The sequence below is a fragment of the Antechinus flavipes genome, chromosome 3 (assembly GCF_016432865.1).
Source record: "Antechinus flavipes isolate AdamAnt ecotype Samford, QLD, Australia chromosome 3, AdamAnt_v2, whole genome shotgun sequence".
NCBI lineage: Eukaryota > Metazoa > Chordata > Mammalia > Dasyuromorphia > Dasyuridae > Antechinus > Antechinus flavipes.
In genome coordinates, this window is record NC_067400.1 from 460,010,352 (window position 1) to 460,035,717 (window position 25,366).

General features: G+C 39.7%; 1 protein-coding gene across 1 annotated transcript; it reads right to left on the reverse strand.

The window, feature by feature from the left end:
* Nucleotides 1–650: 650 nt before the first annotated feature.
* Nucleotides 651–7,597, reverse strand: SHISA2 (shisa family member 2). The gene is made up of 2 exons (XM_051986561.1): nucleotides 5,459–7,597; nucleotides 651–1,408 (listed from the first exon to the last, which is right to left on the reverse strand). The coding sequence occupies exons 1-2, from the start codon at nucleotides 5,793–5,795 to the stop codon at nucleotides 855–857; spliced, it is 891 nt and encodes a 296-aa protein (XP_051842521.1). The 5' UTR covers nucleotides 5,796–7,597; the 3' UTR covers nucleotides 651–854.
* Nucleotides 7,598–25,366: the final 17,769 nt, after the last annotated feature.

A 25,366-nucleotide genomic window follows, 5' to 3' on the forward strand; every position in this document is an offset into this window, starting at 1 on the left:
CACCTTATTAGATGCTATGATAAAGTCAGATTAAAATACAATCAGGAAGAGAGTTCATGGTTTTATTGCTATTCCACCCTTCTTTAATCTTCTTCAAGATTAAAAATAACCCCAGAGTCTTCCTTGGTAAAGCCTCTATACCATATTTCAATGAATGGTGACTTTCTTTTTTGTATATAAAAAACCATTTTGTCATAAGATTATTACATAAATAAAGGAGCTTTTCACAATCACAAAACTAGACAAAATACATAATTTTACACCGAAACTAAGATGTGCCTGGGAAATGCTGAGATCCAATGGACAGTTTCATTTATGATTGCATTATATTGTCTTCCACTGCCAAATTGATTGTCTATAAAATAGTCAAAAAGAAAAAGAGGTAACAAATATCATGATCTTGTACAAGTGAAGGGGCAGGAGTGGGGGAGAAAAAGAAACCATCTTACTCTAGCAACTTACAAAATTCTTCTGACTACTGTACCTAAAGGGCACTTGTTGGCTCAAGCATTTCTCTTCACACACACACACACACACACACACACACACACACACACACACAGAGTTATCAAAAACACATGTACACCTTCAACATAATCTTTTTTTTCCCAATAAAAATCATGCACTGGAATGAAACATATCTGGACATGTTAATTGAGAGCTACTGTCATAGTGTTTGGTGCAAATGAACCCATCAAAAAGAAATGCTTTCCAAAGAAAAAAAATGCCATCCAACATTCAAAGATTTCCATTTAGCAACTTTTCCCCCATATGGATCGTATGTGGATTCATTCCCAAAGTATTTCTTGCCTGTTCATCTTAGGTACTGAAAGCCAGTTTTGTTGTCCGTGAGTTTACACAGTCACTGCTGGGTACATCTTCTGTTCACTACTGGCATGGGGATAAGGAGATTGAATTTGCCTGTATCCAGTCTGCAGCCCGTCCAGGAAGGGCGGCACAGGTGTCATGGGCATGGAGTCATGTTGTACCGTGTAGCCCACATACTGGGGGTGCAGGTACTGCCCTTGGTGGGGCACAATCTGCGTAGCCTGCTGACAGTTCAAGACTGAGAAATTAGTTGGCATGTTGACATATACATTATTCATGGTCCCTTCTGGCAAACAGCAGTTGGTCTGTGACCTTGTTGGGGGAGCTCTGGCACCCGAATTGGCACTGGAACTTGAGCTGGCAGCGGTGCTTGACTGACGGGAGGAGGATCCACGAGAAGTGCTGGCACTTGGAATCATGGGGATGGTCTCCATCAGTCGGTTCCCTCCAGGGGCTCGGCTCTGCTGGGGTTCCTGCTTGGGACGCAAACATCTGCAGCAGCAAGCGGCCACTAAAGACCCCAGGATGATAAAGGCAACGAACACAGACCCCACGATGAGGAAGGGCACATAGATGGGCACTAAAGAAAGGATACAGATAGAAAACTGTGACTCCTCTTAAACAATGTTTATCCAGCTCTAATACTTAAAATACTGGTAGGATTTGGTCATGCCTTGATAGCTTAAGAGTTCTCCACTCTTTCTGACTTTCATTCCCTTCCTGACCCCTAACAAGATTAAGTCTCAGCTAGGGGCTATGGAATTGAGATTTATAACAAACACAGATTAAAAAACAAATAAACATCAAAATAGTTCAGAAAGACATCATCTAGTCCCTAAAACATGAGCAATGTGGGTGTAAAATTTGTTTAGATTAATGGAAAATATGAAGAAGATAATTCTAAAGGAAACATAATTTTATTATTTTCAAATATACAAAAAGAACAAATCCTCATGACCAATCAAACTAGTTCTGAAGGATATTTATATTTGAGGGAGGCTAGGTAGCACAGTAGATAGAATACCGCACCTGGGTTGAGGAAGACCTGAGTTCAAATCCAAATTCAGACACTAGCTATGTGACCCTGAGCAAGTCACTTAACCCTTTGTTGCTTCAGTTTTCCTCATCTGTAAAATAAGCTCAGGAAGGAAATGGAAGATTAGTCTAGTTTTTAAGAAAACTCCAAATGAGGTCACAGAGAGTTGGACAAGGCTGAAAACAACAATAACAAGAGTAATTCTGAGAATGTAAATCTTTAGGTTAAGTATGTCCTCTGCAATCTTCTTTTTTGATATTATTTGGATAGCAAACTTTCTTCACTGACTATACAACCTCAACTTCAGTGCAAAATCAACCATTACAACTTCTGAATGAAGGGTGAAATTTAGGCATCTTTACCACAACAGAGAGAGGAAGAAATAAAAAGTCCCAAATCATAATCAGATGTCTTAGAAAATTTCCTTGATAAAATAAACTCAGTGATGGGGGAGGGATATAGCCAGGTATGTGGACCAGGGAGAAAGGCTATTTCAGGCAAAAGGCAAAAGCCTGGGGGGAGAGGGGAGAGACTACATGGGTAAAAAGCAGATAATTTTGGAGGAATGGAAAGAGAATTTATGGAGACATGAGCAGGCCAAGACAATAGAAAAAATGAACCGATACCAGGGGATCATAGGGAGCTCCCAGAAAATGGAAGAAACTATCATAAAATAAAACAAACAGTATGAATTCTGACAAGTTAGATTCATCCTCCACATAAAATAACTTCTGAAAATCAAGATTTTGATTTAAAACGAGCATTCAGGATCAGGGTTTTTTCTTTTTAAAAATTATTTTCACAAGCAGTGAATCTTTTGTAAATCCTGAAATACTGGAACTATTTATCAATTGTTCCTCATGTGGAAAATATAAAGGGAAGAGGAAAAAAACTCTTGATGAGTCCACTGAGTTCTTCTAGTACTCATCTGAGTCACTCATAACACTTATCCCATATTGAAGTGATTTATAGACATCTTTCTATTAGATTACACACTCTTAGAGGGCAGGGACTGTCTTTTATACTTATCGATATCCCTCTACAACACCATGCATCTAGTAAGAATTAAATAAACAATAAACATTCATTGAATGAATGAGCCAAATTCCTTGGCACTGTACAGACTAAATTCACTCAAATTAAGCAGTGCTTCTAAATATTGTTCTTAATGACTTCTGAAATACCTAGAGTCAAAGTTATTAAAATATAACACCTTATAGAATCACCTAGATCTAAGCTTGTTTTTCATGATGAAAATTTAGCCCAAAGGGATGATTTATTTTTTGAGTTCTAACAGGTGCTATAGAATTGGCTACACCAAAGTTGTCCAAGAATAAACCCGTCCTAACTGTTGGAATTAGCCAATGGTTTGTAACAAGATGCTGGACTTTTTATTAATCTTTCTTTGCATTCCTCTAAAGAAATCTAGCCTTATATATTATCAAAAGGTTAAGTATCTAGTATACTTTATATCTACAAACACACACACACATTATCCTAAGGTCTTGTCAGAAGTAATGAAGTGTTACTCACTTAAAAAAAATAATAATTGTTCACTTTCAAGGAATTTTAATTGGACTTGCATACCAGCATGTAGGGATAATTAATACAGTGCTCCCATGAGCTCTGGTACCATTTAATTAGACAAGATAGGACAGTATTGGTGCGAAATAAATTTGGTGAAGCATAATTTTTTTTTAGAACAAAGCTTTGTAAAGTGCAGTGAAGTCCCCAAAATGCGCATGTCAGCATCTTTATAATTTTGACAAGCTTTCAGGCAGAGTTGGGAAGCAATTGTTGTGCAGGGATTTGTCCCAAGAGGTCTCCTTTTATTTATTTTTTTCTTTTACTATTAAACTGAGCTCTACAGACTTGTAAATATCAGACTACCCCATGATTTTGGCACATTCCTTAATGCTTTATTACACACACACACACACACACACACACACACACACACACACGTGTGTATAAAGCTGAGTTGGCATTTTAAATTGAGACATTTTCCAACAGTATATTCTCCTCTCCTCCCTTCAGACAGAAGGCAAAACAATGGTTAGTAGTATGAGTAATAAAATGCTTGACTGAAAAGCAGTGAAGTTTAAAGGAGCTCTTTTCTTACAGTCACAGGAAACAGCTCTTTGCCTCTCATAATGCATCTCAGCAGTTTATAGTCTCCTGTGAGTTCAAGATACAGAGAAACAGAATGGGGCAGAATGAAATGAGGGGTGCTCTAAATTCCTTTAAATTAAAATAAATTACTCAGCTTCATAGGAGAGTTGACCTTGATGATAAGTTTGCCATCTGCCCTCTGCCTAGAATACTCAGTCCCTAGTATCCTACTCCTTTGAGGATACACTCTAAAGAAGGTGAACCTGGGATAAATGGGAGGGAGGGGGAAGGAGAGAGAATGTCTCAGAAGAACAGAGCTTTTAAAAGGAAAAATTTTTTTTAAAGCCATAAAGACAAAAAGTTAAACATCTTCTGCAGGGGCTCAGGCAATTTGGCCAGGCATCTGATGCAACACAATTCAGTTTCAGGTGCAGGTGCCAGCTATCCTTGCCAGCACACAAGGAGGAAGGGAAATGGGTGTTGCAGAACATCGGAGCCCTGGGGCCAGGGTAGGGGAGAAGTGAAGGCCATTCAATTTATATTTAAGAAACTTCCACTTAATTGTCCCCTGGTCCGATTACTGTACTAGAGAAAGTCCTAAGAGATGGAAGTTTAAATTTTGTTTACCTAATCCAAACCCTTCATTGTATGGAGGAGGAACAGCCTGACCCACTGGAAAGTCCAGCAGGGCCCCCTTCCTGCAGAGGGGAGAGCTAACAGGTTTCTTCCACCAAAGGAGGGGGATGGAGCAGTACCTGACATTGTCAGGCACATGGCCCAGCCTGGGAAAGGAGTTAAGTTACTGTTTAGATTCACTGCTATTCACTCCACCTTTTCTATTTTCCCTCACAATTTAATTTGCTTAATTGGAGAGGAAGACGGGAGACGTCTCTATGTTGGGGGGCGGGGAATAGCCGGCCTGGAATAGAAAATGGTGCAAAAACTTGGATGGGTTCTTCTACAAGAAATACTTTAATCAACTCTTTAGCCTCAAATAGGGTGAAACTGATCCCGTGTCAGGAAGCATCTTCTGGGGACCTTCCAAGAAGATGGGGGAGGGGGGAACAGAAGTATGTCAGGGAGAGAGGAAAAGGAGGAGGATGGGGGAGATCCACAGTGATAGGGGTTCAAGTTTCTCTTTAAAATCGAGGACCAAGTCACAACATCCTTAGTAGCAGAGATGATTTACTGCAACTCACTACTTTTACACGGATGACGCAACTAGGGGCCGAAAAGGCACGGGGTGCCTCGCCAGACTTCAGTAGCTCCTGCCAGCTGCAGGACTAGAACCAACTGTCGGGTCCGGAGCTCCATCCCTCCAGCTCTGCCCCAACCCGGGTCAGCCAGCTAGGTCTTTCCGCTGAAGTCCCATCTAGTCCAGGGCCCTAGTGCGGCTCTCAGGTGACCAAATTTAGCCAGGTCCTCACCCAACCAACCCGCTCACCCCCCGCGCCGCCCAGGGGCCCCGTCCCCGCGGCTTACCTGCGGCGCCGTCGGGGCTCTCTTTGTCCGAGCGGCCGGGCTCGCTACCCCCCTGCTGGCGGTCGTTGTCGCAGCCGCCCTGGTCCAGCCGCGCGTCTGCGCTGGAGCAGCAGTAGCGCAAGGCGCAGCTGCCGCAGCAGATGGTAGCATCGCCGCCGTCGAAGCGCTCGGGACACTGGAAGCCGATCCGCCAGACGCCCTGCGCGTCCAGCCAGCCGTGGCAGTACTCCCCGCTGGCCCGCGCCCCTGCCGCCAGCAGCGCCGCCAGCAGCAGCTGCAGGAGGGTGGGGGAGGAGGAGGAGGAGGACGAAGAGCACCACAGACGTCCGCCCCACATGGCACCACCCGGAGCTTGGGCTCCAGTGGGCGGAGGGACCCCGTGGGGACACTTATGTCGGTTAGCGCCCGGACCCGGGGCTCTGACAAAGATCCCGGGGCTGAGTAGAAGGGACAGTCACAAAGGGGTTCAGAAGAAGTCCTGGCGGAGCTCGCCCCTTTCCATGCGGTCAGCACCCTTCTTTCCCCCTCCAGTCCAGGGGAAACCGAACACGGGTGATCGACGATTTGATGGAGAAGGCGGCTCCTAAGCCATCATCCCCACATTCTCCAGCGTCTTAATAAGGTACAATCGCGGTGGAGAGTAGTTGGGCAGGAGCTTCCAGGAGTCTGAGAGAATGGAAGCCTGGTGGCTCCCAGGCGGTAGTAGTTCCTGTGGCAAGTCAGAGGAACTGCGGGGACGTCCCCACTATGGTGGCGAGGAGTGATGGCTCTTAGAGGTGTTCCCAAGCAAGCGTCAACTCCACGGACATCCCACCGAGGATACGCCCCGCAAAAGCCAACAGAAGCACCTAGGGAGTTCCTTTCCCGGGGCCCACGCCCTTTCCACTGGGCCAATTAATTATACTCCCGAGGGATACCAGCAATCAGATTCCAGGGTGACAGGCGAGGCGGGACCCGCTTTATACCAGCAGAGAGCAGGAGATAGAAAGGAGAGGAGAGCGCGCGAGGGAGGTGGGCTAGGGGGTGTTGAGGGCGCTTGTTACAAGCAAGTGCAACAGCAAGTGCGGCGGCTCCTCAATTTCTCCCTTCTCATTTCCAAACTTTGTCCGCGTGGTTCACGTTGAAAAACTCGCGCTGTGCAAGGAAACCCTTTCTGAGGAGCAGCCCAGTGTCCCATGGAGGGCAGATGTGAAATGCCTGGACACTCAGTCCGAGGACCCCGCTGAAAAAAAGCACCTCCCCCACCAACACCAACAAGCCCTCTGCCGAAAGAAACCGGAGACCCCCTAGACCAGCTTCAGGAGCAGCTCGTGTCTGGCTCCGGGGGAAGAGGAGAGTGGCGGCGGCTGCCTCCTGCCGTCCTACTCTCGGCTAACTTGGCCGGCTGAACCTCTTCGTCTCGTGCGCTGCTGGTGCTGGTGCTGGTGCTGGTGCTGGTGCCGGTGCCGGTGCGGTGCCTGCTGGCTGGGATGGGGGTACTCCTGCCGCCGCTGGGAGCAGCTCCAGGGCTTGCTCCCTTCTCCCAGTTGCAGGCCGATGGGAGCTCCCACCAGGCTGCACAGCGCTGCAATCTCTCCACCAGAACCACTCCTTCTTGCGGCTTCCCCGATCCCCAACACTGCCCCTTTTATTTGCCTCTGTCCTTTTCCCGGGCACTAGGAGAAGCCACGCAGTGGAGAGAGGTAGTGAACGGTGGCAGCGGAGGCTGGGGAGACGTCTGGCAGCTGCTCGCACATTCCCCTCGCCTTCTTTCTACTGCACAACTCCGGCTCGCGCTCACTGCCCCTTTCGCTTGCTCTCTTATTATAGGCACTTGGCTCTCAGAAGCGCGCATGCGTTTCAGTCTCCTTCCCTTCCTCTCTCCCTCCTTCCTCCAAGAAATCCCCACACACGTAGAGAAAGAGTGAGACTCTTTCTTCGACTTCAGCTCTTAGAAGAATCTTGAAGTTGAGGAAAATGAGCTGGAACTTCTAGGAGAGAGAAGGTAGAAAAAGATTTGTATTCCCTCACTTAGCCTCTTAAACACCAGGGCTTTGCTTTCACGGATCAGGGAAGAATTAAGACAAAAGCCTATGAACTTGAATGAACTTTACCAATCTGAACTGCCTTTCTTCAGCCATTGTTTTTTTTTTTTTTTAATAAAACTGAAGGAACAGGTGTGGGTGATTTAAAAACTTGTTGTTTTGTTATTGGGTTTGTGGGTTTTTTTTTTTTTAAGTTAAGTCTAGTGGAAAGAACACCAGACAGATTGTAGACCCTCTCTGAGGGTCCTCATTTTCCTCATCTGTAAAATAAGGAGATTGTATTAAATAATCTTTAAGGTAAAATTTAAATTCCCTATTAGCTCCCTGATTTTATGTTACTTAGAAAGCAAAGCTATTTTATTTGTAGGTAAAAGGCATTCTCGTATGAAACCGTTCAGATACTCCATTATCACAGCCACAGTAGATAACTCAGCAGTAAAACAAACAAACTCCTTTTCCAGAACTGGCAGGTCCAGGCTGCTTTCTAGAAGTTGAAATTGAGTCTAGTGACCATAAATAATAATAGTAGGCCATATTGATGTTGTAGGAGATTTTGATAGGATATTTTATTTTTTCCTCAATATATGTTAAAACCATTAAAAAAAAGTTTTGAGTTCCAAATCCTATCCCTGCCTCTCTCCCTTCCAAATGGTAAAAATCCAATATAATTTATACATGTGCAATCATGTAAAACATTCCATATTAGTCATTTTGTGCAAGAAGACTTGAATTTAAAAAAAGAATGAAAGTGAGGGGGGAAGCATACTTCAGTCTGCATTCAGTTTTAAAGTTTGCAAAGCATTATATATATATATATATATATATATATATATATATATATATATATATATACAAACATATATAATTTTATATTCAAACAACCCTATGAGGTAGATGCTATTATCAAGCTAGTCAAATCAAGAAGCACTTAAATACCCACTTTATGCCAGGCTATGATCTAAATACTATCCATACAAAGAGGGATAAAAACAGTTTCTCAAGCAACTCACAGTCTAATGATAGAAACAGTATGCAAGTAACTATGTTTATATAAGATATGGACATATAGACATGTATACAGACATACATGATAAATTGGGGATAATCTCAGAGGGAAGACACTAGAATTAAACATGAGGCTATCACTAAAAGGTGGGATTTTTATCTGGAACTTGAAGGAAGCCAGGAAGAAAAATGAGGCAGAAATAGAGAGGGAGAGCCCTTTAGAAGAATGAGTCATTCCTTTTTTATACAATCTTATATAATTCTACCATTTAAAGATTGTACCAGTTTTTAAGTCATCTATCTCATACTTAAAATCCAACAACCTTATGAAAAATTTGACTCTCATGAGAGTCATGAATACTTCTCTTCCTGAGTTCAAATCCAGCCTCAGACACTTACTGAGTCTAGGCAAGTTAAGTGACTGTTTGCCTCAGTTACTGGTCTGTAAAATAAGTTGGAGAAGGAAATGACAAACTATCCCAGTATCTTTGACCAATAAACCCCAAATGAGGTTAGATGGCTGAAAAGCAACTAAACAACCTAGAGAAGAAAAGACTGAGGCCTTTAAGGAGAGAGGACTGGGAGATGATTTAATAAGCACTTAGCATTTAGATATGGTGGTTATCTTCAAATATTTTCTGGCCATTATGTAGACAGAAATTAGCCTTGAGGAAGGAAGAGGTAGGGGGTATGTAAAGAAGTTGACAAGAGGCAGATTTAGATTTGTTCTAATTGTTGGAAAGGTCAATCCAAAGGTCAATGGAATAGCTCAAGTCCTAATGGATTCCCCCTCACTGGATGTCTTCAAGCCAGGTTGGAATGACCACTTTTCAGTTGTGAAAATGAATTCCTGTTAAAGTTTGAGTAGGTCTAGATAGTCTTCAAGATTAATTAATCAATTGATAGGTATTTATTAAATCTGTACTATGTGCCAGTAGCTTTCAAAGAGGTAGGGATTTAAAAGAAAGAATGAAATAATCCCTCTTCTCAAGGAATCTACATCCTAATGGGAGAATACAAGAAGGAAGAAAAAATATATATTATATGCCATTTATTATGCTAAGCACTTTGCAACTATTTTTTGTTTTTATTTTTCAAAATACATGCAAAGATAGTTTGTGTTCCATATTTCTCTCCCTCCCTTCTTTTTCTCCTCCCCTAGTCAGCAAGTAAACCAATATAGGTTAAATATGTTCAATTCTTCTAAACATATTTCTATTTTTATCATGCTGCACAAAAAAAATCAGATCAAAAAGGAAAAAAATTAGAGAAAAAAAAACAAGCAAGTAAGCAAACAACAACAACAAAGATGAAAAATACTATGTTGTGATCCACATTCAATCCCCACAATTCTCTCTCTGATGCAGATGGCTTTCTCCATCACAAGTCTGTTGGAATTGGCCTGGATCATCTCATTGTTGAAAAGAGTCAACATTTTGCTATTATCTCATTTGATTTTCACAACAATCCTGGGAGTTAGGTGTTTTTTATTATTATTATTATTTTTAGTTAAGGAAACTGAGGCAGCAGAGGTTAAAGGACTGACTCAGGGTCATAGGGATAGGATGTATCTGAGACAGGATTTGAATTCAGATTTTCCTGATTCCAGGTCTAACATTCTGTCTTTGTAGCTGTCTATAGAAGCTATATGAATATGAATATATGCAGAATTAATGAAAGGAGAATAAATACAAAATAAATAAATGAAAGGTAGTCAGGGGAAACTGACATTAGTTACTGTAAAGGGGAAAAGAGCAGGAAAGATTCCTCAGAGAAGGTGGTGCTTGAAAATTGAGTCTGGAAGGAAAAGAAGGATTCTATAAGGCAGAAGTGAGAAGCAAATGCATTCCAGAAATGGAGGGAGAGCCAGTACAAAGGCATGGAAACCAGAGATAGGATGCCACACAAGTGCTTAAGTGAGGAGACTGATTTGAATGAGTCAAAGAGAGCAGAAGGAATCAATGCACAATGAGACTGGAAAGATTGGTTGGAGCCAGATTGTGAAGAATTTTAAAAGCTTATTCTAGAGGTAATAGGGGCCATTGAAGTTTATTAAGTAAAGAAGTGACATGCTCAGATCTGTGATTTCCTTAAGGAAAATTACTTTGACAGCTGAGTATAGGACAGATTGGAGTGGGAAAAGGATACTCCTTGGGAAGTCATTGCAGTAATATGGGCAACATGATGGATGCTTGTACTAAGATCTCTGCATAGGTAGAAGTGTTGTGTTCTTCTTCTTTAAAATATAAATGATGGTTTTCTCTGGGGGAGGTTTTCTGGAGGCAGCCTTAGTTTTCAGTTAAGAGTAATAATCACCCAAATGCAGCCAGCTGGTAAAAATGCAAACGTTTATTTTCTCCTTCCAAAATAACCCGGTTAGTTGAGGCCTATTTGTCTGCTTGGTTCTAAGAGCTCTTGTAGCTTGTCCTTTGCCTCTGCTTTCTCCAGCCTGCAGCCAGCCAAGTGGAAAATGGAATGAATCTCTCCTGCCTCTGAGAGAGGGTTTCTGGCTCTCAATCTCCCAGAGTGCTCCGTGTCTGGCCCAGAGTGCTCCTCTCCAATCTAATTCAGCTGAACTCCCCTAACTGGGTCTCTGCTTTCTTCTTATATATCAGAGAGTGGGATTATGGGTTTTCTCCCATAGTGCTCTCTGGCCCTAAGAGCTTCAAGGGAGGTGTGAATTCGGATATCTCATACTAAACCCTGAAATCTCCCAAACCTGTGAACTCCAATGAGTAAAGGTGTGAACACAAGCATTATATCAATTAGTTCTACTTAGGTTCTGACCCAAAACATCTCCTTGTAAGATTAGATCAAGGATACTGAACCATGCTAAATTAGATAATTATTGTCTCTATCAACTCTAATGACTTAACAATTTGTAAATATTCCAACATAGAAGGAAGCCAAATATGATAAATCTAATACAATTGGCAACCGGTTAGATAAGTGAGGGAGGCAAAGGAGTAATTGATAATATGTACAAAGATTACATAGGAACCTGGAAGAATGGAGGTATCTTCAGAATAGGGAAGTCTGGAAGAGGGAAAGGTTTGAGGAGGAAGAGTATTACGTTCTGTTTTGGGCATGGTGAGTTTGAGATATTTCTACATCTAGTTTGATATGTCTAAAAGGCAGTTGATGATGTGAGTCTGTAACTCAAGAGAGAGACTGGAATTAAGGCTAAGGTACCAGACACTGAGATCTTTTCTTGAACTGGATTTGAACCAAGGATTCAAACTCTACTGCAGAAAGCAATGTGGCTGGCCACATTTTTGAATGCCCAATGTAAGCTTAGCAAAAATATTATAAATATTATTTTGTGGAGAACTCACATATCACAAGATGGTCAGAAAAGGCAATACAAAAACATTCTCAAAGTCTCTCTTAAGAACTTTAGAATTGATTGTGGAAGACATGGAAGATACTAACCCAGGATGGACCAACATGGCGTGTCCTCATCTGAGAAGGTGCAGTATTTTATAAGCAAAGCAGAATTGAAGAATGTGCAAATTATATATTATATAATAGGTCATAATAATATTACAAAACCAGAGAGATTATTTGGAGGAAAGTTCAAAGATTCTAGTATCATTTTACCTTTCACTATTTTGTTCATTGTATATGTCAGGGAGGAGAGTAGGGGTGGGAGGTAGCAAAGTATGAAGGAATTAGGTGTATGATTTAGGAAAATCACAGAATTTAGAGCTAGAAGAACCCTTCATTTGACAGAGATGAACACTGAGGACTAATGAGATTAAATAATATATAAGATCATAAGGGTAATGAACAACAAAGCTCAGATCTGAACCCAGTATCACTCATTTCAAATCCATTACAATTTCCACTACAACACTCTGTCTTTATCTATGTAGGCTATTTCTGGTGCGGAAATTCTTTCTTTAAACTGAAGAAAGGCCTGGTAGTTCTAAGATGTTAAGGGACTTGCCCAAGATCCCATAGTCTATGTCAAAGGGAGGACCTGAATCTAGGTCTTCCTGTCTCAAATGCCTCTGGTCTTCTATCCACATTGCCAACTGGTCTCTGGGGGCTGATGATAATTTTAAAAGGACTAGCGAAATTAAAATCAAAATGCCTAACAGATCCTCAGTAGTATGAGAGTAGTATGAGAGAAACATACATAAATAATTCAACAATTATTTGTGAGCTTGCTAAATGATTGGTCTTCCAGATCAGATGGCAGTAATCCTATTTTATCCAGTTTTCAGAAAGTTTTCAGGGACTGTGGTATGCCTGCACATTTCAGATGGTACTTGTCATCTCCAAACCAGACATTAGTATGTTAGAGAGCAGATTTCCTTACTGTTCATTCATTTTTTCCCTCTCCTTTAAAAATAAGCTAGTTATTGCAAATTTACATTTTGTTTACCAGGAAGACTTCTTTTAAGTTAAAATGTTTTCAGTGCCAAATGAAACTTCAAACCCAAACAAATGTGTTAATTTACATTTCTTTTGATTTTGTCTTTCAGTTCCCAAACCTCATCTGAATAAAACTGGTTATAAAAATTCAAAAAAATCTTTCTAGTTTCTTTTGAGTTTTTCAATTTTCTCCCTCATTTCTTATTCCTGTAATGAAGTTATACTCTAACTTCCAGGAAAGTAATTTACTCCTACATTCTCTATTTTCAAATTCAGTTCTTTGATCTAACCCTTGACTTTATGGGATTTGTGTGTATTTTTCAAACACATATCCACACATACATATACACACATATATATACATACACACACTCCAATTTCTTACTGAAGCTTTTTGTTTACTTGTTTGGATAGGACATTCCTCCTACCTAAGCAGAGAGGCAATAACAGTTTTACAATTTGCTGTCTTAGGGAGTTGTCTGCAGACATAGAAATTGAATGATTTGCCCAAGGAATGTAACTTCACATTCCTTGTAAATGTGTCACAGATAGAATTTGAACCCAACTCTCTACCCACTGTACCAACCTGCCTTTCTTAATGAGGTATGATTATGTTGGATTGATCTCTGTTGATTACATATTTGCCTACTGGAGATACAGAACTAAAAGTTGGTGCTGCCTGCCGTTAAAAACACATTAGAAAATCTCAGAGATAAAAGAACTCGGATACCATCTTGTGCAACCCATAACTGAACAAAAATTCCCTCTGCAATATAACTGCCAAGAGACTGGACTACATCCACTTGAGAATGTTCAGCAAAAGAGAAACCATTACCTGCCAAGGAAGCACATCATACTTTGACATAATTCTAATTTGTTGGGAGATTTTTTTCCCTTATAATAAGGCAAAATCTCTAATATTAACCCAATGCTCCTAGTTCCACCCTCCTGGATTCAAGCAAAACAAGCCTGATCTCTTTTTTCCACTTGAAGCTGGTTGTTCTCCCCAGTCTTCTCTTCTCCAGCCTAAATATTCTCATTTCTTTTTGTCATAGTCTCCAATCATCTTACCACCCTGTGGATATCTTCTATATTCTCTGCCATTATCAATATCCTTCCAAAACTGGCATTTCTGGAATTTTTCACTGCTTGTCTCCCAAATCTGCAAAGTTCTTCTCCTCCTCTCCACTTCCTAACTAAGTTCCACTTTTTTTGAGAAGGTATTCCCAATCCCCTTTAATGCTATTACCTCCCCTCTGACGATTACTTCCAATTTATCCTATCTTTATCTTATTTGTACACAGTTGATTAGATGCTGTTTCCCTCACTAGACAGTGAGTGAACTCCTTGAGAACAGGGACTGATTTTAATTTACTCTGAATTCCCTGGAACTTAACACATTACCTGGCATCTAGTACATAATTAATAAATATTATCTGACTCAATCAATCCCAAACTGAACATAATACTCCAGATGTAGTCTGACCAGTTGTGTCAGCTTTGTCTGTCCAACAAGATTATAAAGCCCTCAGGAGCAGGGACCACCACTTATATTTTTGTTGTTTGCTTGTATCCAACTATTCCTGACCAAATTTGGGGTTTTCTTGGAATTCTTTGCCATTTCCTTTCATCTTGTAGATGAGGAAACGGAAGCAAATAGGGTTAAGTGACTTGTCCATGCTCACACAGCTAATAAGTATCTGAGGCTGAATTTGAACTCAGTTCTTGCTCCTGTGAGATCCAGTGTTCTATCCACAATGCCACCTAGCTGCCTAAGGAAACAAAGGTTCTCTCAATTTCCGCAAAGTTGAGACAAAGCAGGACTGCGGAGGCAAAAGGCACTAGATGATTTCTAAAGTTCATTCCAATTCTAAATATATGATTCCCCCAAAACTCAATAAATACTTATTGCTTGATTTTATGAAGTGATTTAGATTTAGATTATAAAATTTAAGACCTCTGAACATTTCCCCATCCACCCATTGGCCCCATCTCTTTTCCACTTTTATCTCCAGCATTTTGCATTGTGCTTTGCCTATAGTAAGTGCTTAGTAAAGGTTTTATTCCTATCCCTACACAATTTATGTTTTCTTTCCTTTCACCTACCACATAGGATGAAAAATTTAAAACAACAACTTAGTTTCTCTAAAGATCAAACTTTTAAAAAATTCTGAGTAGCCTCAACAAGGCCTAATGCTTGAAGTTAAACTGACATGGAAATTTTATGAAATGGAAGCCATATATATGACCACGATATTTGTATCTGCTGCTGATATACCCTTCTTGTTATGTAGACTCAATAATGTCAGGATATCTCCATATTTGGTATCAAATGGTCAATGTCTATTGGACTTTGTGAGGGCAAGGAGCAAAGCATATGATCTTCTCCTGAAGGTAAATATTCTCAGAAAGGCCCAATTTATCACTATTGATCACTATTGATCTTGTAATTCTTGACTTTATTGGTATCACTTCTCTCTTCTTCTAAAGATGAGGATCTAGAAGGCTCTTTCAGAGCAACAATTTTGTCAAGGAAAAGCTTGAACATTAATAGTTTTTGATTCCTCTCCAAGCTTTTGGAATTTCTTGGAAAGTGGAAATTCATATGGAAAAACACACTTCAAACAATAGTGGTAGTATGGTGACCATTTCCCTCTACCCATTATGGAACTTGCATCTTCATCTCTAAACACGAGCCTGGAGTACATGGTGTTATTTGGTACCCTTATGAGAATGCTCTGGAAAGAACAATACATACCTGCTACTTGTGTGTCAACGTTTCAAGATTCTATGATATGTAATCATCGTGTGCTACTATGTTGGAATTGTTAGTCGGTCTTTATGAGTTGGTTTGATTGAAAAATTAAACGCCACCATGTGGCCAATATAAGCTTAGCAGAAAGCAGAGAGTCCATCACCACAACAACCAAAGGACCCACCAGATAGCCCATATATCTCTGCTTTTCAGGACTACCCTCGTTTTTCATGAGTCTCCCCTTTTAAATTCCATAATTACGGCATGAACCTAAGCACTAGCAATTTCTGAGTGGATGAAATAGAAGGGATGAGGGCCTTAGGTTAACCATGGCTTTTCTTCCATTTGTGTGACCTTCCTGTATCTCATTTTTCTTATCTGTACAAAGAAGGAAGTGGGGATATGTGGTCTAGCATTCTATGACTCTGGAAACTAACAGCAATGATAATATGACCCTTTTTTCCTCTGATTCAATACAACACAAAAATCATGATCTTTCACATATCACATATAAATAAATCATTTAATCAGGTTATAAATGTTTACAAGTCAGAATTTATTTTTCACTGCCAGATCTCATTCCAATGGGTCAAACAATACAGTCCATATCTGTCCTCCCTAACTCCACTTAACCACAGGAGACTGTCCCAGACTTTCATCTCCTCACTTAGACCCTCATTCAGAGTTAGTAAATAACAATACAGGAAGTCCAAACCTGATGTCCTAATCATCAGTTAGAAAGTCCTGAAATGTAGTCAGGTCCTACCAGTGCCAAAGCCAGTGCTAGCTAGTATTGGATATAAGGCTAAACAAATTTTATACAGATCCCCTTATTTTAAAATTAAAATCATAGTATCCCACCTATAAATGTCATAGTCAGGCACCTAGTGGAGTCTTTCCTTTAAAGGTTCTCAGTTTACTTAAGTAACTATACCTGTGGACTAGATAAAGGATATTTAAAGTGGCCAGGAAGTATAAAGCAGAAGTAACTTGTTTCTGAAACTCCAAATTTGAGAATGTAAATCATAGTCTTCAAGTTGAAAGAGACTCCACAATCATGTAGTTCCTCCCCCTCATCAAAAGCAAGAATTCATAGGATCATAGCTCTATAGATGAAAGGGATCTCAGAGACCATTTAGTCCACAACCATCCCCCATTTTACAGATAAGCAGAATAAGTAGCTTGCCTGAGGTTACACAGTTCCTGTCATTTCCAGGATCAAAAATAAAACCCTCTGGTGTTTAAAGCACTTTGTTATCACTCTCTCCTTTCCTTTTCAGAATTTTTACACCTTCCTCTCCCCATCCTCCATATGTTCTATGATCCAGTGACTCTGGTCTCTAGGTTGTACATCAGAAGCAAGATCTGACTCTAGATCCTTTAACTCTAATCAGTACTTGTCCAACATTTGAATAAAAAGCCCTAACGAGAGGGAGCTCTTGATCCCCTGAAATAACCTTTTCAATTTTAGATATCCTTTAGTAGTAATACATCTTTTTCTCTTTTCTTTCATTCTAAAGATGCCTCCCTACAGCTTTTCTCCATTGATTATATATGCCCTCTGAACTCAAATATAATAGGTATAATTCCTCTTTCATTTAACAGACCTCCAATTATTTATCCTTATTAAACCTTCTCTCCTCTAAATATGTCCAGGAACTTCAACTAGTCCTCATTTAGCATAGTGGATATTTGGAGATGCAGAGACTAGAGAACTCAAGGTTTTTCATCAAATTCATTGCCATTCTCCTAATGTTCTCCAGAATGTCATTGTATATTCTGCAGCTTCTGAAAATTTGATGACCAGAAGTGTATATAATATTCTCAAAGTGATCTCACCATGGCAGACAATAACAAGACTAATCAAGACAATCAAGGCTTGTCTCGATGGATAACTTTTTTAGTTGCCATTTTTTTCTTTTCCCTTTTTGGAAAATGAATGTCCTTTTTTCACCCATGTCGTAGGTGCCAAATTGTCAAGAAGAAAACAAACTCCTCTTATGTACTAAGCTCTTTACTTGTATTATCTCATTTGATGCTCACAAGTACCATGAGAAGTGCTATTATTATGTACCCATTTTATGGTTGAGGAAACAGGCAGATGGGTGTTAAGTAAATTGCTCAGGGTCACACACTAAGTGTGAGGCTAATTTTGAACTTGGATCTTCCTAATTCCAAACCCAGATATTTAGCCACTAAGTCCAGTGGGTCTGACTCTACTACTGATCAAAAGAGAAGCTTTGATCTGTTTCATTTCTGATCTGGACTTGTTTGTCCATCCTTAAAAAGCCTGGCAGCCCCCTTCTCCTGGAAACTTTACCCTAATGATGTCACTTGGTATGAACACCAGATTGGCTTTATTCTACTTTACTTCAGAAATCCTTATCTCAAGTAATCTTGAGACCATTTTGGGATTTCACAATGTTGGCTTGTATCAAGTTTCCAGTCACTAAAAATCCCAAATCTTTTAAAGATGAATTGTAATCAAATAGTGACTGATTCATCATGCAACCTGATGGAGATACAGTTTTATAGCTATAGAGTTAGATAATAGATAGAGCATATGTTCATAATAGAGAAACAGAATGGTAAATCCAGTTAATAAACATTTATTAACCACTTACCATATGGTAGGCAATAAGGATCCAAATTAAAACAAAAGGGAATTGCTTCTTTCGAGGAGCTCATAATATAACAGAGGAGATAACATAGAAACAACTGTGGCCAAACAAAACACAAACTGCATGAATCAGGGAATCCACAGAGGGAAGGCACTAGAATAAAGAGGAAGACTTCCTGTAGAGGGTGGAATTTTAGCTGGAACTTAAAGGAAGTCTGAGAAACCAGGCTGCAGGCATGAGAAGGAAGAGCATTCTAGGCTTAGTGGGCTGCCGAGAAAACTTCACTGGCTAGGAAACACGAGTTTATTGTGTGAAGAACAGCAAAGAGGCCAGTTACTGGTTCACAGAGCACATGGGAGAAAGAGAAGAGTAGGTGTAAAAAGACTGAAGAGGTGAGGAGAGAATAAACTGCTTTTAATATCAACCAGAGATTGATCCTAGAGACAATAGGAAGTCACTAGAGTTTATTTGAGTAAAAGGTGACATGATCAGACATGCATCACTTTTTTTTTACATTTTTTTAAAAAAAATTCAATAGTATTTTATTTTTCCAATTACATGTAAAGGTAATTTTCAACATTCATTGTTGTAAGATTTTGAGTTCCATTTTATTCTTCCCCTCTCCCTCCTCTTCTCCCTCCCAAAGATAACCTGGCAGCAATCTGATATAGGTTATACATGTACAATCTTTATAAACATATTTCCATATTAGTCATTTTGCTAAAGAAAAGTCAGAAAAAGGAAAAACCATGAGAAAGAAAAAGCTTACAAACAACAACAACAAAAAAAGATGAAAATAGTATGCTTTGATCTGCTTTCAGTCCTCGCTGGATACAGAGGCATTTTCCATCCCAAATCTATTGGAATTGTCTTGGATCACTATATTGCTGATAAGAGACAAGTCTATCATAGTCAGTCATAGGAAGGTCCCTTTGACAGCTGAGTACAAGGTAAACTGGAGTGGGAAGAAACTTGGGGCAAACAAACCCTCCAGCAGGTTATTAGAATAATCCATACTTGAGGTAATAAGGGCTTGCAGCAGGATAGTAGTAGTGTCAGAGTAGAGAAAGGGCTGCATTCAAGAGATGTTAGCAAAGGCCTTCACAATAGATTATATATAGTGATATATATAGTGATATAGTGATAAGGAGAGAGGGAGAATGGATATCTAGGCTGCAAATCTGGTGAATAGGAAGATGGTATAATCAACAATGGGAAAATTAGGAAGAGGGGTAGATGGGGTCCAGGCTTGAGGTGATGGTAAAGATAATGAACTTGATTTTGGACATATTGTGTATAATCTTTCTAAGGGATTTTCCAGTTTAAGATATATAATGGGTGGGAGGAGATGCAGAAATGAGATCAGAAGAAGAAGGTAGGGCTGGCCAAGTAGATCTGAAAGTGATCTGCATAGTGATGATAATTGAAAGTGAAAGATAATGAGGTAAAATAGTATAAAGAGAAAAGAGAAGATGGCCTAGGACAAAGCCCTGAGGGAAAACCCAAGATTATCAGGAGTGAGGTGGATGAAGATCCTACAAAGGAAACAGAGAAGGAGCTGTCAGAGAGGGAGGAGAAAAGCCAGGAGGGAATAGTGTCACAAAGCCTCAAAGATGAGATTCTCAAAGAGATGAGGGTAATGGACTGTGTCAGAGACTACAGAGAGGTGAAGAAGGATGAGAACTGAGAAAAGGCCATTAGATTTGTCATTTAAGAGATCAATGTTAATTTTGGAGAAGGCAGTTTTGGTTGAATAATAAGGCTGGGAACCTGACTACAGACTTCAGAAGAGTAATAGAAAAAGGATTCTAGAAGAAATTCCTTCTCAAGGAATCTAGCCACCAAAGGTAGGAGAAAAATGGAATTCTAGCAGGATGGCTGGTCAGGAATTTTTTTCACAATGGGGAAGAGACAGGCATTTTTGTAGGGATGAGAGAAGTAAACAGATATTAAAAATAAGTGAGAGAACAGGGATAACAGAGGAGACAAGTGAATAAAAAGTCAACTTCAGGATTTGGAAGTCCTGGGTTCAAGTCCTGCCTGTTTAAATTGTATGACCCTGGGCAAATCACCCAATATCTCAGTGTCTTAGGTAACTTTCTAAGAATAAAAGTTTCAGAGCAGATGCATATCTAGAGGCAGTTTTCTCATCTGAGAGTTTGTAATACTAACAAAATTCCTGTCTCAGAAGTTCAGCTATTTTTCAACTTTAGAGTAAATTTTTGTTCTTTACAACATAATTATTTTTAGAGTTTTAGTTTATGTTGCCTTTATAACTTGATGAGAAGAAAAACTTTTTCTTTTACTTTCAAAAAGACTTGAAAGATTATGAAATTGAAAGAAATACAATTTAAATCTAAGTGATGACTTGTTACATTAATGTGTTTTTTTCCCACCCATTTCTTAATAAAGTAAGAAAAACTTCTAGCAGTATGTTGTCAAATCTCTCTGTTATCAAAGGAAGTCAATTAATATTGTTTTCCTACTTTTTTTTCTAGGTTAATGATTATCCTGGTTCATAATTCCGGCAGACAACTTCAGGCATCTTGCCAAAACAAATTATATAAATAACTCATTGGCATGTTGAATGCCAGCTTCAATCTCCCAGTGACTTTCATGGATAAAGGAGTTTAATTTTGTAATATGGTGATACTTTAAAAAAAAATCTGATTTCAAACACAGAATCATCTCATTCCTGTAACATGAGACTAGGCGGAGTGGGGGTGGGGGGGGAGGAACAACCAAAAACAATAACAATAACAGGAATAGAAAAGAGAGCCATTGAAGAAACAATTAAGGTGTTACAATATTTAGTTTGCAGAGCTAAGTATCACAGACTCTCTAATAATTGGCTTCCACTCTTTAAAGGGTTATTTTGTTAAGAACACTAGACAGTTGCTGTCCAGTTCCACAGAGGACAGATCTGGAGGAAATGGGTTTAAATTGTAGCCAAAGAGACTTAAGCTCAACATGAGGAAGAATTTCTGAATGGTATGGATGATTAAGCATTAATACAGGTTACTGAGAAGGGTCATGAAATCCCCATCCCCAGAGTCCTTAAAAATCAGTCCAGGTAATCTCCAATTCTGGGTAGTTTAATTGTATTAATGCCTGAAGGCAGAGATCTGGACTAGTTGACCCCTGAAGATTCCTTTCTAGTACTCTTTCAATCTTCTTATCCACAGACAAACAAAATAAACATTTTAACATTCTTGAATAGAAACTGAGAATAGATTTAATGTTGGTTCTGTATACAGGATTTTGGTTGTTTTTTTTTTTTTTAACTGAATAACATTGTTACTTTTTTTCTTTTTACTTTGTCAGGACTTGTGATTTCTTGCTATGGGGAAACTTTTAATAAGGAATCTTCCTTTGCCAATGAAGGTGAGCATCTGCTCTAGAAATTAAATCTCAGAGAGTTGCCTGGGATACTGAAAGGTTAAGGGTCACACAATCAGTATGTGTCAAGACAGAACTTAAATCCAGGTCGTATTAATTACAAAGTAGGTTTTCTATCCACCCTGTGACATTGCCTCTCTTATTGCCAATTATTATGTAACAGATACACCAATATTCTATGGATTCATACCATATTCATATTCACATCAATGTGGATATTCTCTCCACAATGCAAACCACAACTCATCCATTCCTGAACAACTCTCATCCACAATTTCTCATAATTCACCTAAGGGAATTTATTCAATGGATTTTCAAGGGTCTTTCTCCTTGACTGTTTAAGGATACTACTGGAATATTTTGGGGATCTATCTACCAGGTCTTTGTTTCAGGGGGAGCTTGGAATTCTTCAAATAACCTCACAATTTCCCAAAGATATCCCAGCCCACCCTTTTCTCCACCAGATAAATGATTCCAAACCATTCCAGCCAATACCACCAAGATGTGTGCTCATATAAGATACATATTCCATATGGTTTATCTAAATGAGTAGATGCAGTTATTGAGGGGCTTGGACTGGTGTTATCTGAGGTGTCATCTCTCTTTAAGGAAAGGAAAAATGCCTGGGAAAAAACTTGCACCTAATGGTGGGACCTATGGCAGAATCGAGGTTGTGATGGAGAAAAAGAAGAAAGTCACTTCTCAGGAGGACCAAGAACTAAGCATGCTTTTCTCCAGCCTTTAAGGGAAACACTGGACTAGAATTATATGTATTTTCTTCCCTTATATATTGATGGCCTTGGGGTATAAGTTTGACCCATAAGAGATGCTGACCTAATCATCAGCTCTTACTTTACACTAGTCAGATTAACTATTTTCCAACAAATACTGGTTATACAAGACCATCGTAAATAGTGAATAACTAGTTGAATCATTTATCCAAGCAAAAGTACAAAAAGACATTGGAGTTTACAGATTAGAATATAGCAAAAAATACACAAGAATGAATGATCTTTTTGCTGAGAGTGAGATGAGATCTCAACTCAAATTAAGGAAGAAGCAATGATCTCCACAAGAAGAAAGTCTCTGGAGACAAGCTAGACATCTTCAGGAGCCAGCTTCCCCTATACATCTGTAACTTCCAATTTTTCTACATGTCTGCTTCATCACTTAAAGTCTTAGAGACATGTGGCCGGGAGGGGGGGGGGGGACGGGGGGAGTCTTTGAGTTGGCCAAGAAGGAAAGATAAAGATGATTATCCTCGAATTTTTTAGATTGTGTCTTTTGAACCCAGAGAAAAAGAATCAGAGTTCCTCCCACCTGCTCTCTCCCCTTTCTAGGGAGCCCAGGTCATACATTCTACAGAAATTCTGGGTCCAGCAGTGTGGGATGGGGATAGGAGTACATAATAGCACATTTCCTATATGTTTACACTTACAGTTTACTTGAAAATAAAGTTTTTTCTCACTCCCCATCCCCCTCCACTTCTTCCTAAATGAGGAAGAGGGAGGGTAGAGAGCAGCAATTGACCTATGCCATCTGGGAATCCTTCTTACACACCTGGCATTCTTTGTAAAGGTGTTCTGACCTTGATTCTACATCCAAAACCTATGGGCCCCATCAGTTTCAGATTTAGACAATTTACATTTATGGTCTTAGTAGAGCCAAATGGATAGTTTAAGCACAATCTGAATAAATGGTTACATCGATATGCTGGGGCCAATGAGTGATTATATTTATGAGGTGTAATGAAGCCAATATTTCTCACTCCACTTGGAAAGGTCTGGCCAGAGAGACTGAGTGCAGTGGTCACACTACTGAGTGTTGAAACCACAGGAAAAAGAGAGCTGAATATGTTTTAAAAGAACTCCCAGTCTCTGTAATATTATTTCATATGTGCTTAAATATTCAATATTCCCTCAGTAGAGGATGGATAATAGGTGCTGAGAAACAAACTACTTCCTTTTGAACTCCTTCAGGCATTTTCCAAAAGTCTAACTTGAGCTGCTGAAGCTAGACTCATTTCTGAGAAAATATAATCCAGATGTTGTCTAATGGGAAGAGAAGGATTAAGCCAGATTCCAAGTTATGCATGATGATCAGGCAGCTCTAAGGTACTGCTAACTGCTGTTTTCATCATCGTTTGAGAGACTGATTTTGGTAATCTGGGGAAACGAACTGGAGAGCAAGGATCTGGCTTAATTTTAAAGTCAATGTGTTGGAGATTTATCTTACCAAATTTAGAAAAGGCACTCTTCCAATTGCTCAGTATTCAGAAAAAGAGCTGCATGCTTTGATAAGGTATAATATTCTATCCTGGCACAGGGAAGTTGGAGCAAGAAGATTCATTCCTTCCCAGAGAGAAAAGAAGTCTAGAAAGGTCTTCCCTCGAGGCCCTTTGGATTAGTGTTGCTGTGTTCAGTTGTTTTTTAGTCAGGAAGATTCATCTTTGTGGGTTCAAAAATGGTCTCAGACATTTACTAACTGGGTGACCCTGGATACTGTTTGCCTTGGTTTCCTCATCTGTAAAATGAGTTAGAAAGGGAAATGGCAAACTACTCCAATATCTTTGCCAAGAAAACCCCAAATGGGATCACTTAGAGTTGGGCATGAATGGATTAGTGAGACAGTACTATATGCCAATGAAAAGGTTTTCCTTGCAAATTCTTCTAGCAACAGCTCACTTTCTAGAATCACTACTAACTCTCTTAAGGTTTTGGAAATGTGGTTTATATTTCTACCAAATCAAAAAAGTTAATGTTTTGTCCTGTTTTCTTGTAGCTCTCAAAGCACTTTATGAAATTCAATTCATTGATTTTTAAGAAAAAAAGTTGAAGATATTAGTACTTCAGACAGCAATGAGTAATTTTTTTTTAATGGGACAAAGTTGTATCTTACAGGATTAAGTGATAGTTGATTGCCATGAAATAAATTTTAAAATTGGATTGACTCCAAATTAACTATGTGCTCTGACCCTAGTTAAGATTTTGTTCTAAAAAATTACAAAAACAATTGAAGCAGAGTGACACCAGAGGGACTCCATATTTTAACCATCCTCAGGAGTCCCACCTCATCACTCCTCCACTGAAATGGTATATTCTAATCACCCTGGTGTGGGGGCTCTAGAAAGCAGGACACAATATTTTACTCACCCCAACTTGGAGGCTCTAGAAAGCAGGACACAGCATTTGGCACCTAAACATGGGACTCTAGGTGAGGTCCTATACACATCAGTTCTGACACATTGGGTGGAGTTCAATGGAGAAGTCCCTGTGACCCGGGAAAAGAGTAAGTTTAAAAATAGGCAAGTGGAAAGAATTGGTAAGGGTTAAACTAGTCACTTTCATTTTTCAGCTGAAATGGGGCAAATACTAAGAAAAGAGCCTCCCCTCAAGGGAATATGAAGGGTGCTTAGTTAGGTTATCAGAGAAGCAAGATTTGTTGGTAACTCAGAAACAGATCACTGAGTTCTCAGATGCTCTGGAGTGCAAGTCTCTATGGCTTTGTAAGAAGGAGAGTTTGGAGCCAGAGATGTGGAAGTTAGTGGGAGAACGACTAACTGAATACAATGGAGTAAAATTGATTTTAAGGAATCTCACAAGTTTTAAAAAGAGGAAAGATTTTAACTTGGGTGGTCAAACTAGGAAGTATGAGGAGAAAAACAAGCAGAGGGTTGGTGCCTGTAGCTGTGGGGGGTTCAGCACCTGGGGCAGAGCTAAGGAAG